At 36.5% G+C, this 15,751-nt stretch overlaps 1 protein-coding gene across 2 annotated transcripts in view; it reads left to right on the top strand.

Moving 5' to 3' along the window:
• The window catches only part of LOC147063632 (uncharacterized), a 570,851-nt gene that overhangs the window by 132,385 nt on the left and 422,715 nt on the right, over window positions 1-15,751 (top strand). For both annotated transcript variants that reach the window (XM_085959789.1, XM_085959790.1), the window contains one exon: window positions 12,334-13,222. In XM_085959789.1, coding sequence (XP_085815915.1) covers window positions 12,334-13,222 — 889 coding nt within the window. The remainder of the gene's footprint in view (window positions 1-12,333; window positions 13,223-15,751) is intronic.

The raw sequence follows: 15,751 nt of genomic DNA, 5'->3' as shown, positions 1-15,751 counted from the left end.
TGACGATACTATAAAAATTTACATTTCTTTTAGGTAGGCACATGAAAATTGTTTAGTATCGTTTAGTACAGATAATATCGATAATTTACGCCACTGACAATCATTAGGGCCAATGTACGAATCCTCGTGCCGCTTAAAATATATTTTGTATGTAAAATAGATGTGGACGAAAAATGTAGGTTCTGCAAATAAACGTGTTCTACCATAGAGGTATTAAATATAAAGAGGGGTAAAGAATTGGCTTTCTCATACAACTAAATGAAGCAGGTCAACAATAGTCGACAACTTACGATAAATAGCGACGCGATAAGAAAAATGCAGGGCATCACGGAGAATTTACTGTTGTCATTATAACGTACCTATATAATATAATGTTAACGTGGAAATTTTGCCGCAAGTTGATTACCAGCCTGCCTCACCATACTTGCCTGCTTCACCATACTTTCATATAACCTGCCATCCCTAGTGTTCTACATTTTAAATATTTCGTTGATTGATTAGTGCATCGGTATGACATTCCATCTACATAAATTTTTAATTTTATTCTTGTATTATTTCATGTATTTATTGTTGTTATTTTTTTTATATATTATGATAATATTGATAATTAAAAATACTTACCGTAGACAGCGAAGATATACAAGTTCAGTGATATGAAATTAGTTTAACAAAATATTGATAATAAATGACTCATTTCTATAAACATAATATGATTATTATGATTGATTATGCACGGATTCGGTGAATACGTAATTCTGAAAAAATAATAATATGTCATAATATGATTTTGAATATTAATGCCGGATTTTTGATATCAAATCGAGCTGAGTCGCTTGATATCTTTCTTTCTTCTTTTTAAATTTGACTATGACTATGTCGTGGGGAATATGCTATTCCAGGGAATTTTGAATAAAGAATTTGAATTACTGCGTGATATAATTATATTCCTCATGTATCTACAATCATGACTATTAGGTGTTTTGCTTGGAATTATGATGTATTGCATCCAAGATGGCGGTCGCTCCTGACATTTATACGAAACCAATATTTTTTTCATTTAACGGACTATTAATTAATTCGATATATACATACTATTTGTATCTTCTTCTGCTTCTTCGATCATGTCCGATCCTAATAGGATCATATGGGCCTAACGGCCGAGTGGAGGTTATTAACAGATTTAATTTTTATGAGAAATGGATGTCAGCCACTTGCTCAACCTATTAGGTCCATACTCTGACTCATACACAAATTGAAAAACAATATGTGTACTTGCCCAGGATTCGAACCTGGGACCATCGACACAATAGGCCGGCGTTTAAGCCACGCGGCCATCGTGGGTGTTTATTTGTATAGTCTCTGTAAACTCAGTCAAAGCACACTTGAGTGGGTGGTGACCTCAGTCTTGGATATCTGCTACTGAGGTATTATTACCAGCCGTAAAAATAGCTGATGCTTCAAATCGAAACGTTAGTGTCTCGTGATACGTTCGAGTTTGATGCGGGGCCTGTTGATTTGGAGGGGTCTACGTTTGTGTTGTATCGTCGCTGAAGTGTTTATTCCTCCGGTGTGACAATTTTGTCAAAATGGGTTTTAAACATTTTCACAAAAAAGCTTGTTCCACTCTTCTCGGTCCCTAATTTATTATGCGTCGAAACCGCTCCTCATCTCCGTTAATAGACATATGCTGTCTGATTACCTAGTTACATAGTAATTGTGTACTTGTAGTTATCGTTGTTTCATTTACTCACCTACCTATACATGCAACATGTTAACCATTTTACTAAAACTAATGTTATATTTATAGATGTGGTATAAAAAATCAAATTGACTGATTATATACACATAGGTACTAGGTAGGTACTTAATTAGGCAATCGAATCCAAGAGTGATCCCAAGAATCGATAGTTTTGAACACATTGTACTATCGACTATTTTCATCTTTCCAAAAAAGACGAATCGTCGTGCGACCGTGCTGATGGCATGGTAAAAATTATCGCATTTCCAATCGATCCGTGCTGCTGTCTTACTTTTATTGAAGAAGTCAGAACAATTTTTTGGTTGGGTTTTATTATTTTTTTATTACCCCAAAAAAAATTACCACTAATATTTCCTGGCAACATCGATATTATAATATATATTTGTGACCTCTAGAACCATAGAACCTATACCAATTGTCAGAATGCGTTCCGCATATTATTTATACGAATAGTCTATTGGAGCCTGGACTATCACACAAAATCGTTCCAGCCGTCACGTTTTGGTGAAGTGCAAAATTTTAAATAAGTTTGATAGTAGGGTCTAATTATGTTCGATGAGTGTCAAATTAAATGTATTGAAAATAACGAAACACAATAAACACGCGTGCGATTGATTGTATGGCAGCAGATGATTCAAAATGGGTTTGTATTTTATCATTTTTTTTTTTACATTGTATTTTATTTGTGATACTATATACCAGGGGTAGTCAACCTTTTTATATCTACCGCCCACTTTTGTATCTCTGTAAGTAGTGAAATTTTCTAACCGCCCACCGGTTCCACAGTAATGGTGATTTATAAAGTAGGGAAGTAACTTTAATTTATAAAATTTATAAAGCAGAGTTACAGCAAGTTAGAGCATATAATAATAATTGCTTACCAAATACTTTATGTCAGACTTTCGCTAAGTTTGGCAGAATAAATCTTACTGTAGTTAAATCTATCTATTTTTTATACTTAGCATACATAGAAGCATTAAGTCTAATGAAATTACATTTAATTAATTAAATAATTAATGAGATCCGTAAACTTCTGCGAGGGCGATACAAATAGTATATATTCTGAAATTTAAACTATCACGGGGAATTTTATGGAAATGTAATGATAATGTTTTTAAAACCCCTATCGCCCACCATGAAAGCTGGAACGCCCACTAGTGGGTGGTAGAGACCAGATTGACTACCCCTGCTATATACAATACATATGTGATATTTTGTCATAATATTATAATAACGACAGTCAAGCAAAATATATTATGTGTTCACTGAGAGAGGAGGTAGACACATGATTTATCAATATAAACCAGTGGTGCACAATATCACATACCGAATAAAGGAAATTATCCGGGAAAAATCGTGACATATCCTAATAATTATCTACCTAGACTAAATTGCGTGTTCGGCAAAATTTTACATCAATACTATAAAGTTTATTAATGCAATAATGTATCTAATACAATCGTCGGTTAGTGTTATGAATAAACAATGAGTAAAGTTTCGTCAATATCAGGTTTACATAGATCTAATGTGAGTAACCAGTGCTAATTGTTTTCTCAGGTGATAATTGAGTTATTTATGCTGACAGCTGTCAACCCGTGTCGCTCTGAAAATGGGTTCACAGCTCGAAACTGCTGCCGACATAAATGCCTCAATTATCGTGGAATTAACAAAAAAACTTTGTTTTCAAACCATTGAGAGTATGTATCGATTGATTCCATTGCAACTGAATATTTAATATTTTTTTGTATTACCAATTATTATTGTGCCACCAACTGATATTAATGCATCATGTGAAGCTAAGAAGCTAATTGAAAAATCGTAGTTTTAGGATCACAGGGGCCTATCTACCGATAACACAGTGTTTAGGTAAACGCAAATTTAGATTTTGCTACTACGAAATTCATTATATAAAGCACACTTTACTCAACTATGTATAAAACGGATATAATATGATGACAATAGCGTCGCTATATGATTGGTTTGTCGAATATCCGTTTTTGTCAAAATCGACCTTTTAATGCATTCATTTTAATCAAATTTTTAATCATTTTTTGTATCTAAATGGACCAAAACCATCCTTTTCTTTAAATTACCTTGTAATGAATAGGTACAGCATACATATGCTGTAAAAACAACAATTTAAATACCTACATGTATTTAAATATGGGATAATGAAATTTGTTTTTCATCTCCTGAACTTTTGACATTTGGTTTATTCGACAAACCAATGCTACAGCGACGAGGTCATAGAGCTTTGAGTTACCAATAAATACGATTAGGGCATTATTGAAACCGGGGCGTTCTCAAAACATGCATTTTTGTACCTATGATCATAAAGTATCGATTATTGTTTTTTAATGTTAGTTTTTAATGTATTATTTAATGACTTAATGTTTGATGGATGACGCACTATAAGTATAATTAATTACCTATATATAGATTTATATTTTAATTAATTAATGTGAAATATGCATAGGTACATAATCCGTGTTTTTATTATTGACGCATTTTTGTATATAAATATATCCTGTTAACTTACATTCCCCTCACACACTTTCGGTTCAACCGCCAAAGTCAAAGATTACCTACCGTAAATGACCTATTGGCGAACCGACATTGACGTCCCGTGGGGGTAGGCAGATTGAGCGTTGCTTGGGGGCGGCAGTTGCTCGAAGGGCGGCAAATCGAGGAGAATCATTAGGTATATGTGGAAATAGGTACCTAAACTTAGTAATAACGAGAATATCGTTTCATTAAAAAAATGAACTCACTGGATGGAAACAAAATGTATTAATTAATCCTTTCTATGCCGCAATTAGTTAATTGATAGTAATTAACATAAGAATTGGTGTAATTAGGGCGTCCAAAGACGCTTTGGGCACTTAACCGGTTAACATGAAAGGTTTAACAGGAATGTAATTTTTTGTCGAGTTTGCCATGTCTAGTTTACTTCCGTTGTTTTTGGACGTCACGTCCTTGATGACCAGCAATGACACGTGCAGATTTTCGAGTTATATTTTAATTATAGATAGGTACATAGTAACCTAATAAATTTATCCAAATATTTTTGTCAGTCACTCGCGAGTTTTGAAAGGTGTCAGTTTTTAAATGTATCTGAAACCGTCGACCCGCAATATTATCTACTGAAGTAGAGATGGCATTTAAATTAAATTTAGCGGTATATATTTTGTTACTAATGTATCCATGCAACACATTTCTTAGATATTGGAGTCATGAAAGGATGGTAAAAAATATTGTTTAAAAATGGGGCGCCATATTGGCGCTGATTAGGGGCGGCATTTTGTGTAGGGACGTCACTGCGAACCGATGATTCAAGACTATTCGTACGAGCTTTACCGTGCTATTGAACATAGTTGGTATTTACTATTCGTCGTACTTGGTTTTCTTCTAATATAGTTTCATTACCCTCTTAAAGGTTAATCGATCGTTGCGTCACAGATTGCCGAATCGTCTGGTGGCCACTCAAGTCACCGCCAGACGTTGAATAATCTCATTATCGTCGCTTCACGTGGGATCAGAATTTCCCGCATACAGTATTTTCGTTGCACACTTACTTTGTAAAGACTACCTATATACATGCCAGAATTTCTGAAAATATACCGGTAACTGTTTAATAAACATTTTTCTTCTTTTGTCGCCATATTCTATGGAATGTTGGCGACCAAATTGCAACACCTACATCTTCCTATAATGGGTACTTTGTATCAGATCACCACCGACGCCTTGGACATTGAGCCACTTACGGAGGCAAAATAATCGTTTTCGATTTCTTGTTGGTTTGAGTATAAATAATATGAGGGACGCAGCTTCTTTTGCGATCCGTCTACCTTAGACGAGAGTATACACAAATCGTGGCTCCCACTCCTCATATTTGCAACTTGGTACTGCATACCACACCCGTTCAGCTAGAGTATGCCATGGCATAACGAAACGTTAGGTTACCATCGCAGTCGTGCAGAGTGTATCCCAGGATCGACTTCTCAAATTCTTACATACTGTAGTTTAAAAAGTGCAGGATAAGTATTTTGCTAAGTATCAGTTGTGTGTTACTAACGTACCATGGCCGCAGGGCTCGAAATGGACCGGAGCGCCATTCCTGTTCGTGAAATCGGTAAAATTATCGCTCCGTCTCGTTGAAAAAATAATTTGACCGTCTGAGCTAGATAGGGCATACGATAGAAAAACGAACACACTTGTTTTTATGAAATACACATAAAATTTGATAAACAAACTAAATACGAGGGTGGGTCAATAAGTCCTTAGAAAAGCCGACAGGTGGCGCGACTAGTACTGTAAGCGGTTTGTTTTCATGCAGCGGCACTACCGATTCAGTATGCTGCGAAGTTTCAATCAGATTGGTCGGGTTGTTGTGTGTTTCTCGTACATTTAAAAAAAAAATTTGCTTGTGAAAAATGGAAAAATGGAAAATGGAGAAAATTGAGTTTAGAGCTGTTATTAAACATTTTAATATAAAAGGGTTAACAGCAAAGGAAATAAAAAATGAGTTGGATTTAGTTCACGGCATATCTGCTCCTTCACTTGCAACTATTTATAACTGGTTAAATGTATTTAAACGTGGTCGTACACCAACAAAGGATGAACCACGCTCAGGACGTCCTGTAGAGGTGACTACACCAGAAATGATCAATAAAATCCACGATATGGTGTTAAGTGACCGAAGATTAAAATTGAGTGAGATAATTGAGGTTACAGGGATCTCAAAAGGTAGCGTCATTTCTATTTTACATGACAAATTGGGCATGAAAAATATTTCTGCAAGATGGGTGCCGCGTTTGCTCACAGTCGACAATAAACGCAATAGGGTGGTGGCCTCTAAAGCCCTGTTGTCGCTCATGCAACGCAATCCGGATGAATTTTTTCGTCGCTTTGTGACTGTAGATGAAACATGGATACACCACTATACTCCCGAGACGAAAGAACAGTCAAAGCAGTGGATTGCGAAGGCAAACCATGTCCAAAGAAGGCGAAAACCGTAAAATCAGCTGGTAAGGTTATGGCTACTGTATTTTGGGATGCACGTGAAATTATTTTCGTTGACTATTTGGAAAAAGGAAAAACAATAACAGGGGATTATTATGCATCTTTATTGGACCAGCTAAAAAACAAAATTGAAGAAAACCGGCCTCATTTAAACAGGAAAAAATCCTCTTTCATCAGGACAATGCCCGTGTTTACACATGTTTACGATCAATGGCTAAAATTGAAGAATTGAAGTTCGAATTGGTCGACCACCCACCGTATTCGCCAGATTTAGCCCCCAGTGACTTTTTCCTTTTCCCAAACTTAAAAAAATGGCTAAGTGGACAACGTTTTTTTTTCAAATGAAGAAGTCATCGATCGGACAAATGCTTATTTTGAGGACCTTCCGAAAACTTATTTTTCTGACGGTTTAAAAAAAATTGAGAAACGTCTTACCAAGTGTATTGAGCTCCAAGGAGATTATGTTGAGAAATAAAAAAAAAATACAAAAATAAAAACTGTTTTAATGCTTTTTTCTAAGGAATTATTGACCCACCCTCGTATCTTCAGAAAACTGTCGAGCGCTCCGGTTCGTAAACTTTTCCATTTCGAGCGCTGCATGGGTGATGCCGATTAGGAGGGAAATAGCGTTCGTTGTTTAATCAAATTGATTTGATCATCGTTGTGTTCCACTTGCGTGGGTTGATTTTGTTTTTTAATTGTTTAAAATATGGTACTCGTACCTACTTATATTTTTTTGTATATATTTTTTCGATTAAAATCACATAGATTTAAAAAATGATCTATCCAAACTATTATGAGAATATCATATTATTTGTTTTCTTTCATGACCCGATTAAAATTACCGATTCTTTTATTTTCGTGTTTGTTTATTTTTTTAATTAGAATTTGCGTTCATCTACCCCATTTAATACGTCTTCTCCGATTAGATAAATCAGTACAAATAGTATTATATAAATTCTAATGGATTTAAGTTTTGTACTACATATTCCATTTAAGTCGTTTTTTGCGACCCGGGTTTCGCCTTTCGGCATCTTCAGGCCCCGTGTACACTCACCAAAAGGCAAATAAACACTGACGGAATAGTACAACACTTAACCCATTGGAGATAATCGGCGCCAATCGCTGTTGACCAAGTGATTATGGACAATCGGCGTCAATCGACGCCGCTTGTCCTTGGTAAAAATGTTTTATTTTTTATATTTAGATATATCTTGAAACCCTACATATTTAAAAAGATGAATTTAAACTGAATTTTTTCAATACTTGTTAAAATATAGAAGTTGTAGCTGTTTTAGTAAACTTTTGTAAAATTTACTACAAAATTAAATCTGGCTCTTGTCCCAAAATTTTTCCTATTTTAATCTGTCTTTAATGTGTTAAATACATTAGAATTTAAATTAAAATTCCATCAAGTACCTTCGGTCGATAGTATTAATAATGTTATATACATGGGCCCCACATCCTGAACCGGGCCCCCAGGCTAAGATCTTTGGCGGGCCCCCCTACCTATCGCTAAGAATAAAGGTATTGTTACGCTCTACAGTAGCAGTTTCTAAAATGGTGTACGCGGTAAAATGAATCTGTATATTTGGTGTTTTTTTTTTTTACATATTTTAATACATCCATTTGAATCATGCAGTTGTCGAGTATCGATACACAATTTAAAATTTTATATTTATTTATCGTACAACCACATAATTTTAAATAATAACATTATTGAAGGAAGCAGGCGACTTTTTTTACTATTAAAGCATATTTGTGATTTTGTGAGTTTACCTTACTTATCTGGTGGACTCGCCTCGCCGGGCCCCTAGGCTAGAGCCCTGTCAGACCTCCCCTTGTGGGGGCCATGATTATATACCTATGGTATTTAACGCAAACTGCTGTCTTTATTTGAATACCTTGTACCTAAGTAATTTAAATAATATAATTATATTGTTCAAAAACCCGTGTTTTAGGACATCGTTGGCTATAATGAATCCTGCATGCAACGAAGCGCAGGATTTTTTTTATTATTTTGCCAAAAAATGTAAAAAAAAAATACATTCAATCGAGTCTTGAATACCTCTTAAGGTTAAAGTAGAATTATCGCAATTATCCGACAATCACAATCACGTCTGTGACAATTCAAATTAACTGACCTCAGACGTGAGATGAGATGCGGCCGCGAGAGGTCAAACATCTATCTATTTCTGTGCGATCACTCCTCGCTAAATTTAGACTACGTTTATCTTTCGCATTGTCAATGAATGTATGTACTGTGTTGTGCCCCCTATTGAAGTAGTTCTATTTATGGCTGCAATTTTGAATCATCAAAGGATTGAATGAACAATTGCTCCTTTGGTTTGTTCAGCTGCTCTTCGATTATTCTTCTTATTTACTGGCGCTACAGCCCGAGGTAGATATTGAACGTCTGAAGTAAACTTCTGCTTGTTCTCCCAGTCGCTTTCGTCCTCTCCCAAGGGCAGACACACATATTTGTTCCTTACTAATGTCCAATGGCGATTGGAGGTAATCAGTCTGAATCCTGACCATTACACCAGTCAATTCTTGACTGGGCACGGTATATTAACTGCCAAGTTCTTTTAATTTGCCAACATGTCCATGTGGCGGATAACTACAGGATGCAAACCACATCCTCTGAAAATATCCGAGAATGTGATTCGAAAAGGAAGAGATGCTCAAGTCGGACCAACCAGATGTTGGGCTCATCAGGCTGGCCGACCTGGTCGCCACAAAGACTAGCTATAATGGTTTTAAAATTTGCGGCGTCTTAATGCGGACGTGAAGATCTCTTCACATAGTTTTGTTTGTCTGTATTGTTTTAGCTTTGTTTTTTACATAAGTACCTATATCTAAATTAATTAGTATCAATTATTTTTAGAGCTCTAGCCTGGGGGGGGCGGCGTGGTGGGTCGACCAGTTAAGTGAGAAAAACACAAACCAAAAATTTGCTCGAACAGTAAAAAAGTTGCCTGCGGCGCTATTTTCCTCCAGGGCTATTTACATTTGAAAATACATGGTTGTGCGATGCAATTTGCGATGATAAATTATGATGATTGACGTAATTAAATGATGATTCATTTGTAGAATTGAAGAAGTAGAATGAGTGCCGAAAACTCAACATTACTGTCGAAAATCACACTACCCTTAATCTTAGCGATAGGTTGGGGGACCCGCCATTCATCCTGGCATGGGGGTTCTCTTCAGGATGTGGGGGTGGGGGCCATGCCTAAGTTTTTAAGCGTGCAGAAAGTATCTGCTCATTTAATCAGTTCAATTGATTCGGATTATATCTTAATGTAAGAATGTTGATTGGGTGTGGGAATTAAAAAAAAATAGTGCATTTTATTTTTATTGAATAAATTGATTTTCGATAGCTACTCCATAAATGATTGATCGGACTGTGTAATAAATGGCATGATAATAAACGCAATTACTTAATCGTCTGGTTTAATGCCAGCTTTACTTTCGATTCGAAGATTACTTACTGTCTGGTTTTTTTGTGTACTAATACCACGCTTTAAATTTCCCTCACGAATTATTCATCTAATAGTAATTTATATATTTTTGTTATACCTATATCATCATCAGCCGGGGCCAATCCACTGCTGGATGAAGGCCTCCCCAAGCTTTCTCCAAATCTCTCGGTCCTGTGTCGTTCGCTGCCACGTATTTCCGCCGAACTTTACCAGTTCGTCAATCCAGCGGCTTTTAGGGCGACCCTGTGGCCGTTTCGTACCCCTTGGGTACCATTGGATGACGGCATTTGTCCAGCGGCCGTCCTTCGGCGAGCAATGTGCCCCGCCCATCTCCATTTCAGCTGTTTGGCAACGTCTATTACATCGTGTACTCTTGTCTGGTTCCTAACCCATTCGTTTCTCTTACGGTCCTTTCGCGTGATGCCCAACATACACCTCTCCATGCCTCGCTGTGTGACTCTTAGCCTTTGGACATCTCTCGTGTTGAAGGTCCGCGTCTCGCAGCCATACGTGAGCACGGGTAGCACACATTGGTTGAACACCCTACGCTTAAGACATAATGGTAGGTCACTCTTGAAGATACTATTCAGACGTCCGAAAGCACTCCATCCCAGCTTTGTTCTTCGAGCAATTACATCGTGCATGCTTCCGTCTATGGACACCTGCTGTCCGAGATTTACGTAGCTGCTGACTTGCTCGAGTTGGGTGCCAGAAATACAAATAATCGCAGGGTCCGAAAAACAGTTACTCATCACTTTTGTCTTTGAGATATTTATCTTTAGACCGACCGTTTGACTGACATCCGCGAGTTCTTGCATTCTACCTTGGAGGTCTTTCGGGTCTTGTGAGAGTATAACAATATCATCTGCATAGCGCAGGTGACTGAGGTGTGCCCCATTGTTATATATACTGGCTTTAATTGTCTAGAAACTTGTTGATGGAGAATAATTACTGCATTACATCTTGGTTTCTGGACAACTTAATCGTTTAGCAATTCGGAAACATTGCAATAAATAGGTGAATATAAAAATTCCGATGACAGTGGGTGGTTTTTAACTATATCTAAAACTCCCTCATCCTATCCATATCAAAAATGGCCCAAATTGCCCATATTCGAATTTGGTACGCCCGTCATACGGTGGGTATTGGTAGTTTCATCAAGTCAGCTATGTTTTTGGCCTGCCTGTGCTCTATAGTCTATTGGATTGCGCGACAATAGTCTATTTGCTGATTCATTGTCCTCCACACGGATGTGACCTACGTGACTCAGTCTTCCGATCTTGATTGATTGAACTGCGCTGCCATCTTCATTATATAGACTCTACTTTGTATTTTCTTGTTTATTGTTGTAAACTAGGGAGGCGTGTTATTGTCCTAAGTCCTAAGGCTAAGGCCACATAGGCAGGTGCCTTGCTTGGTGGCTACGTACTAGGTGACATGTCCTAGCGAACGGGCGCACACTATACTATCGCAATGGCCCCACGTGATTATTAGTCACCTCGTAGGTCTCCCGGCGAACAAACGTGTTGGTTATTTTTATTGTGTCACCTAGTGATTTTGCAAGATGGCGGATGTTTCTTCAGTATGACAAACGTCAAAAACCGTATATTTTGAGGTTATGAATAATGCCGCATGGGATGAATTGATATTATGCACCCAACAAGTTCGAATTTGATATTTTCGAAATTTTGAACTTAAATTCTCTGTGAGAAGTAGCTTTCTGGTTAGTTTTAAGAGTGACATATTGTTGTTGACTCGAGCGCTCCCAAATGTCAAATGAATTTGTACCTAAGCACGTAGCGTGCAATGTAGTAGTAGTGTTTTAGTAGACAAGCATAGTATCTAGCTCAGGACTAGCGAAGCACCTGACTATGTAGCCGAAGCCTAAACGTTTATAGGTTACACTTATGCAACTGATTGTAATGTTACACAGCATTGTCGATTTGTGAATGCCTTCATCTAATGCAATGTCTTCTGTTAAGAAAAATGAATACTAACTTCATCATTTTATATATAATTGGCAATAATTGAGTACTTATTGATTTGTTTTTGTTTTTATTTTCTCAGGTAACGTGCATTACGAAGATCCTCAGCGAAGAGGACGCCGCCAGCCTCCTGATTACCCCCCGCCTCCTAAGCCAGTCCAGACTTCATCAGCGTTCGCCCAAGTTAAGCCATTGCGATCTAGACCAAAGAAATTTCAGTGGGAGAAGCCTTTCTTTGAGGATATTAAGATTATCGCGAGGGGCTTCGGCGAGATCGTCGAGCGGCCGCGGCCACCGCTGGTCGAAAGCCCATGCCCCAATGATGCGTTTGCGCCAAGGACCGATGCATCCAACACTGATGGACACCTGACAAAGGGCCAAAGCTCAAGAGGAAGAGGGAAGAAGATTAAAAGGCGTCCAGAGAGAAGAGTCACTGTCCACACTGCTGAGAATATTTTCGCTCTATCTTCTCCCACCAAAGCAGAACCTGTTATTAGGCACCCATCTACAGAACATTTAAAAGTTGAATCAATCCTTTGTCCACCAAGTTCACATAGAAAAAGTGCAGAATTCGTAGGAGGTCCAAGTGTTGAAAAGAAAATTGTAGTCAGCGAATCTGGTCGTGTTAAAAGTATTGCAGAGTTGAATAAGGAAATACCATTTAAAAGATTATGCACTCCAGTAGCTGACCTTAACACTAGTACAGATAATTTGAGTTCGTATGTCAGATCGTTTGAAAATCTGTGGACAAAGGAGGCTGACCGGTTTGCCAGCGTAGCAGGCGAACGTCTGTCCCAAGAGTTTGGCAAGGCGGCGTCTTTTGACTTTGATGGTAACGAAGACCTTGCAGCGATGGCTGGAGCTGACGATGGAAAGACTGAGAGGATGAAAAGATACAAAGAGGAGAGGAGGCGCCAGCTAGCTGCTGGGAATGCCAACGGAGCGGCTCGGTCTCCCATGCGCCTTGACAGGTTGGTTAATTTTTTAGTGCTTCTCTAATCATTGATGGACCATACGTGTCAGTTTCAGTTATTGTGCCCTTTTATTCGTCTTATACCAATTGTATCCAATTCACAATAGTATAACATTTATACTTAATTGAATATATTAGTAGTTGTCTCTTTATTTGTTTTGTTTACTTTCAAGACATATGTAGTACGAAGTACTTAATATTGAGACCTAGTATTGCGTAATATTTGGGTGAGGTATGGTTTTTTACATACTTTGGCGGCCCTGATTCAACCAGTCCATGACAGGCCTCTAGGTTATCAAATTGTCCCAAATTGTCCCGCGTTGCAACGCACACATCCAAATTGACATCTTTATAATAATTCGGTGGTGTCGTTTGGGCATAACCTGTTAACTGCAAAATGTTGAATTTACAGGAGAGCCATTTAAGCTTTGAATTGCCCACATAAATTTCAGTTTATTTTTTTGTTTAAAATTGAAAAAAAACATTTTAAAATAAATAACTGAAGAAGAATATGACAATACTTAGATTGTCAATAATTTCACTAATTAGGAAAATAAGGTCACTTATCAGTGATCAAACTATGATAAGGTCTTTGGTCATGTTTTGACCAAACTAACCACTGTGTTTGTTCACATATCATCATATTATTACAATAGCGTTTTGAGCATTTTAAGTGAAATATAGATATCGGGTTATTACCAAATGGAAGATAATACTATAGTGACCCAATTTTTACTCTTAACATAAAATGACCAAAAAAGCAGTTATCAAGTTATGCCCAAACGCCACCGATATAATCAACTCAAATAATAGTACACACGTGTTTCACTGATCATACATCAACACCAATCCTGTAATGGTGACCCGGACGTGATACTGACACGTAACCTTCTGCTCTACTTTTAAGGGTGTAGGTACTTGGGTGAATCGCCAAATCTCTAAACTAGGATATTGGTACATGTTCTAGAAAGCACTTATTAGCACAGTTATTATGACTATCAGTCGGGATCGGCCTTCCATAGCTCCTTTCACTGATCTCGGTCCTAAGCCTTTCGACGCTACGTGCATAATATGCCAGTCTTTAAGAGGACTTAATCAATTCGCCTACTATATTTTTTTTGTTGTTCATCACTTGGCAATCTTACTTAATAAAGTTTATAACTCAAATGAAACACTTTCCATGTATTATTTAACCCTTCTGAGTTGGCAATACAATCAAATCCAATTTTTTTTAATTTAAAAAGTTTTTCATTAAGGGGGGACATGCTCGTCGAAGGTCAAAATTGAGTTTTTATTGTATATTCAAACCATGATCCTGGACACTCCTTAAACGTTGTAGATGATCTTTTTATATAATTTTGAAGCCTTATTATTCTTTATAGTTATTTTAAACATTTGATGACTGCATGAAGTATTTTTGTTACATAAAATAGTATTCTTTTAAACCTCTCGCTCTAATGTTTTAGAATATAGTCATATTTCGGTACATAACTGTGCAGTGGTGTTAAGATTTTTTACATTTATTAATTTTTAAACGCATTTATAAAACCATTAGCATAATTTATTACGAGATAATTTTTGTAAAATATTCACGATAAAAAATTGTATTGATAATCTCTGTGATCCCAAATTTGACAAGAATTAGGCATTTTATTATTCAAAAAATCGGCAAGATTAACACATATCAAGATGATTCTAAAGATATTTATTATAAGCTATGTCTTTGACCATTCAAGTGTGATAAACATCTTATGAATAATGATTGCTTTATAATAATTATTGACCTAAGAATAAGGTAGTGTTTTTTTGAAATACGCCATTTCTTTTGTCATTCCCTAGTGGTTAAGCTACAACATACGGCCGTAGCCATAAATTGACAAACTTTAATTGAAGTAGGGAGTAAAATGATATTGACGCGCGTGTTTGAACATGTACCGTTTAAAAAAAAATAAAAAAAAATTCGGTTAGGTACATGTTCAAACACGCGCGTTAACATAATTTTACTCCCTACTTTAATTATAGTTTGTCATTTTATGGCTACGGCCGTATGTTGTAGTTTAACCACTAGGGAATGACAAAAGAAATGGCGTATTTTAAAAAAACACCACCTTCTTCTTAGGTCAATAATTATTATAAAGCAATCATTATTCATAAGATTTTTATCACACTTAAATGGTCAAGGACATAGCTTATAATAAATATCTTTAGAATCATCTTCAAATGTGTTAATCTTGCCGATTTTTTGAATAATAAAATGCCTAATTCTTGTCAAATTTGGGATCACAGAGATTATCAATATAATTTTTTATCGTGAATATTTTACAAAAATTATCTCGTAATAAATTATACTAATGATTTTATAAATGCGTTTAAAAATTAATAAATGTAAAAAATCTTAACACCGCTGCACAGTTCTGTACCGAAATATGACTATATTCTAAAACATTAGAGCGAGAGGTTTAAAAGAATACTATTTTATGTAACAAAAATACTTCATGCAGTCATCAAATGTTTAAAATAACTATAA

Source organism: Rhyacophila brunnea, unplaced genomic scaffold, assembly GCF_057557595.1.
Source record: "Rhyacophila brunnea isolate RB1 unplaced genomic scaffold, BYU_Rbru_1.0 scaffold_9, whole genome shotgun sequence".
Taxonomy (NCBI): domain Eukaryota; kingdom Metazoa; phylum Arthropoda; class Insecta; order Trichoptera; family Rhyacophilidae; genus Rhyacophila; species Rhyacophila brunnea.
This window is presented reverse-complemented; position numbering and strand designations above follow the sequence as displayed.